This window comes from Salmo trutta, chromosome 20 (genome assembly GCF_901001165.1).
Source record: "Salmo trutta chromosome 20, fSalTru1.1, whole genome shotgun sequence".
Taxonomy (NCBI): Eukaryota; Metazoa; Chordata; class Actinopteri; order Salmoniformes; family Salmonidae; genus Salmo; species Salmo trutta.
Window position 1 is genome coordinate 40797045 of NC_042976.1, and position 5235 is coordinate 40802279.

Below are 5235 nucleotides of genomic sequence, written 5' to 3' on the forward strand. Positions count from 1 at the left end.
ATTTTGACTGGTTATATATATATATATATATATATATACATATATATATATATATATATGCATATATATATATATATATATATATATATATATATATATATATATATATATATATATATATATATAATATCCATCAATAGGCTATACATTTGAGTTAAAAATACAATGAACAAACATAGATCACATATAGCCTCTCTCTGAGATGCATGCTTACCTTGCATTTCCGCATAATTTTGCACCTTTTGGGAAAGTGGTCCAGCACCTCCACTCCACTCTGTACAAGCCTGGTTAGGCTATGGTCCCTGCTGTTTTATACCGGTGACCTGCAGGCCAATCAATATGAACTTGAGCCACAAAAATGCATTATTTCATCATTGGTACATGCATAGGCTAGTTTGGATTTAGAAGGATGATAGCTTCTTGCTCCAGGTAATTAGCTTTTATATAGTTTATTGCAATGAAGCACATTACAGCAGATACAGAAGCTTCCACATAAAACACAATCTATAAAAAAAGTATGGATGGTCAGAGAAAGACTCGAAAATTACATGCTTTTTCTCTTATTAATGTAGTAAAAATGACACTTTATTAACATGTATACCGTTTATTACCACACCTATAATGAATGTCTGTCTTATTTTGAGTTTGATCAAATGGCTGTGTCCTCAAATGTCTAACATCTGAATGTTTTCTACTGACACTGTGATTGAACATTATGGGTAAAGAGTACCACAATGGGAACATAAATTATCAGGCTACATGGACTCAGATCTCACTCTGTTACACAACGAAATAGCCATCATAGACTCTCTCTCTCAATCGTTTATTTATCACATTGTATGAGATCACTTGACTATATCATAGGCCTACGATGCGCGTTTTTAAAACACAACTAACAACTAATTCTACTCTTCAAAATCTTACAAATCAATTCGATAGTTTACAATCATTTCACAATATCACAAAATGGTTAAATAGCTTATTATGTACATCATTTTCATAATTACAATAGACAATAAGCTGTTGATTTAAAACTAGTTGAAATGAAATAAATAGACTACTGTATGTAGGCCTTCAGCTATTAGATAGCAAACGTATCATGTTGAATGTAAATGTCGCCTACATTTCCCCAGTAGGCCTATGCGCTACAAACCGACATTTTTTAATCGTTCGTCAATATTGGTCCAAGACAGGGTGTGCATTACAACTGATCGGCTTATCAGTTGGATATTATCAGTTGCATATAAAGATAGATTCATCTAAATAGAACACTCGTTTTGTGGTTGTCTAACTGTGTGGATAGAAACTATAGTAACCAATGTCCTTGACGCAATTTTTCTCACACTCTCTTGGAGGCAAGATCTCCGATTTCAACGGGGACACTGTTTCCGAAACCGGTGTGGCAGACGGTGAAATTCTTCTCCGTTTAGCTTGCTCAAAGATACCAGAATCACTTGAATCAATCGACTTGATTGAAGACGGCGTCTCTATCCAGCTGGATTCGGATAAGTCTTTTGGTTTTGCCTCGTTAGACCCTCCGATGGGTGACCTTTCTGTTGGGATGGTGTCCGCGTTATCAACCAGGTAGTTGGACGTGCCTGTTCTGCCAACAGAATTTGTTGGCCAGCAAGAGAGCACAGAGCTAGACTTACTGCAGTACTGGGGTGGTGTGTGTGTGCCCCAGCCGGAAGGGTCGGCATAGTAACCTAGAGGTCTGTTTGAGCACCCTGTAGTGGGCAGTGGAAGTGCCTTTACTCCAGCTGCTGCGTAGGACAGCAGGGTGGCCGCGTTACCGGCAAAATCAGCAGCCGCGGCAGCATCGTATGGCGAGGCGGCAAAGTCCAGTCGGTTATTGGCAGGGTTGACAAACCATCGCTGCGGGGATGCAACTGTGGTCTCTTCGGTTTGTTGCGGGGATAGCAAGCTGTTACTAAGTGGGACGCTGCGGTCCGTGCCAGGTCCAGTCCCTACGCCAGGGTGAAAGCGAGATTTGGCATAACTGTTGACAAATTGGTCCTGTAGGAAAGAACCAGCCATGGCATATCTCGCACCAGGCATGATCTGAGAGCGAGGCGAGTCACCCGGGGATGGTGTTAACCGGTCAATGTCGCAACCTGTGTAGACACTGAAAAGACGAGGAAGAAACAGACAAACAAATGATGAATCACCATGAGCTAAGGTTGTCACTGCCAATGTGATGTGCAAGAATGGAACAAACTTTGTTCATGACTCATTTGATAAAAATGCTGAATAAACGATGTTTTTAGGGAGGGGACATCAGCAAATAAATGTAAATAAATGTCGTGATAAAATTGTCACCATTTTATAATGTGGTAATTATATTGGATTGTACAAAGGCCTACTACAAAATATAATGCTTACCCACTGGGTACAGACGTCAATTAAACTTCTAGTCCACGTTGGTTCAACGTCATTTCGTTGAAATACATGGAAACAACGTTGATTGAACGAGTGTGTGCCTAGTGGGTATGATCAAATGTGTCCCCATTGATATTCAATAACATTTTAATTTTGATCAACGAGGACACAAAATAAAGTTTTCCTGTCATTTACATTTCTTTACATTTCAATTGAACATGAGCAAAAAATCTGAGGTAGCCTATGCTATACTTCATTTGCATAAACTCTATAATTTGTATTGCCTCGGAGAGAAGAGGAACCAAACAAAACAAACTGTTTCATAATGAGAAGGGATCAAGAACAAATAACACATGGCAAATAGTCTTACGTGTCATAGTTGTCCCGAAATCCTTTAGCAAATGGATTGTGGTCGATTTTTAGCTGGGTAATCTGCACACAAAAACAATTTTGCAGATTTTAGGAATGGGTGCATATAGTTGTTTATTCCTAATTACGTTGCAAATCCTACTATGCCAAACGAAATGTGTCTTTCGATAGGCAACAAAACTAGAATACTTAACGAATGGAATTATCATCGATCAGATTTTCTTACATCGGTATTCTGGTAAGCTGTGACTGCGATGAACTGTGTTTCTGGGAAGGTAAACGTCTGTACTCTTCCAGGTTGGCTGGAGTCCTCAGTTCCGTCTTCGTTGACTTCCACCACATGGAGTCTGGGCTGGTACTTGTGAAGCGATTGTAGAACCACCATCTGGAGGTATACAAGTAAGGAAGAGATTCCAAGACCACTGTCAATTTCGACCTACATTTGGAGCCAATAAGCCATGATGTAGGCTAAATGACCCAAACTGAAGACAGGATAAGGCTTTCGTTTTTTATGACATTTTATGAAAATTATTATTTGGACTTTTGATGGTGATGTATCATTGGAGAAATACCTAAAAAATATTATGTAATAACTGCAAAAGGTGTGCGCAACAAACTCTCTCCATGCACACCGCTCAATAGTTAACTCAGGGTCTTTGAAAGTCTCTGATCATAATATTTAACGTTTTTAAAACAAGGTCGTAGCTGACCTGTCCGGTGTTGTTTGAGCCTCCTTTATTGTTCGTTAACTTCAGCTTTCCAAATGAGATTTCTTGGCGCATCCAGTGCGCCCCGGTGTTTGGAGAGTCAGGGTGCATGTACACCCTGTTTCCTGTGGAAAACAAATGACATAGCCTACATTAGAAATGCGTTGTTTTTACAAAATATCATACACAACACAATATTGATTTTCAATTACATTAATTCGATTATATCATTTTTTTTTATTGTATTAGCCTAATGTTGCGTGTTAGCTTGGAACGGCAGAATCAATTTAAGATGATTGTTCTTTTTATAATATAAACTACTCTTAATTATCAACCATTATCATCACTGTATTGTTCACAGAGATGTAAAGGAACGTATGCATACCTGTCACATTGGTGTCCGCTTTGCCACATGGTACCCACTTGCCACCTTGGAATCGCCAGTGATTTGGATCAGCAAGAATAACATCCACAAATATGTTGTAGTGCGCCGTCGGATCCAGACCAGAAATGTTGAAACTCAAAAAGGGGAACATTCGTCTGCGGGTAATAATTACAAATATGTAAATAATATTTGGTCAAGATCGGTGTAAATGTCCTGCATAATAGATCTTGTCCAACATTTAGTGATTTACCCAATTTGAAAGTATTACTGAAACAATTCAAGAAAAACATAGTCAGTTCAAAATGTTAAATTGTAATTTATAATAAAGGAAATATATTCAACGAATTACAATTGCAATGCCCCTTCCTTATTTAAAACAAATCGGACTCATGCGTATTACTTCACAAGCTATACCGAACTTGTGATTAAAATGAATGTAGCTGAGGATACCTACCGTCCTTGTTTGGTGATTATCATCTCTGTTTGATGTCTGTGAAACTTCAGCCACAGGGCCCTGTTGCACAGATATACCTGCGCTTTCCCAGGCAGCAGCCCAGCCTGCGCCGAGGAAAACTGGTAGAACGCCCCTCCTTGATAAGTGTGTCCATACTGTTGTGCGTATGGGTAACCCGCGGTTGGGTAGCCTTGCGGGGAGCTGTTGGTCAGAAGACTGTTGTACGCTCCATTAGTGATGACTGGATGGTGGGCCAAATAACGACTCGGACTCCCGATAGAAAAAGCCGGGTGCGCTGGTCCATGTTGACTCGGATAGGGGAACATAGTACTTGGAGTTGCTGAGACTGACTGTGGTTGGCTAGATTGCGAAAGGATATACCTTTCTCCTGTAGATCCATCGAAATTATGACGAATTTCAGAGACTCCGTGAAGATCAGGAGAGAGTTTGCCTCTCTGGACGTCCCCTGATGCGTCCTTGGAGTCCGGGAAATTGTCTGCCTCTGACTGGTTCGTCATCCCCCTGGATTTTTTTTTCAGAGTTGAACTTCTCTCCAGGTTGTCACTAGCAGATATAATACGATGGTCCTGCAAGGAGAGCTCAGATCCGTCGGAGCTTGGGTAGCCACTGCCCACATTCAGACATTTCTTGGAGAGCTCACTAGTGCAATTCTCGAGCTGCATGGCTCTCAACACTATTAACACAACCTATATGGAATCGCAAGCTTTTGCCCACTCCTAACTCTATATAAGACACGCAAAAAAATCGCCTTCCTATGTTTTCAGTCACCTTGAGTAAGAGCAAATGAGCCAATTGACACTATCCTGCAATCAGGAAGGATTTGTTATTCATCACTCTTCATGCATTGCTAATGAAACAACTATTGCTATTGGTTAGCTCAAGACAATAATTTAATTAGACAGCTCTTAATTAGGATAATC

General features: G+C 40.0%; 1 protein-coding gene across 1 annotated transcript; it reads right to left on the reverse strand.

The window, feature by feature from the left end:
* Positions 1 to 433: 433 nt before the first annotated feature.
* Positions 434 to 5235, reverse strand: LOC115156067 (T-box brain protein 1). The gene is made up of 6 exons (XM_029703299.1): positions 4295 to 5235; positions 3841 to 3995; positions 3459 to 3580; positions 2975 to 3133; positions 2750 to 2811; positions 434 to 2125 (listed from the first exon to the last, which is right to left on the reverse strand). Exons 1-6 carry the CDS (start codon positions 4975 to 4977, stop codon positions 1288 to 1290), a joined length of 2019 nt encoding a protein of 672 aa, XP_029559159.1. The 5' UTR covers positions 4978 to 5235; the 3' UTR covers positions 434 to 1287.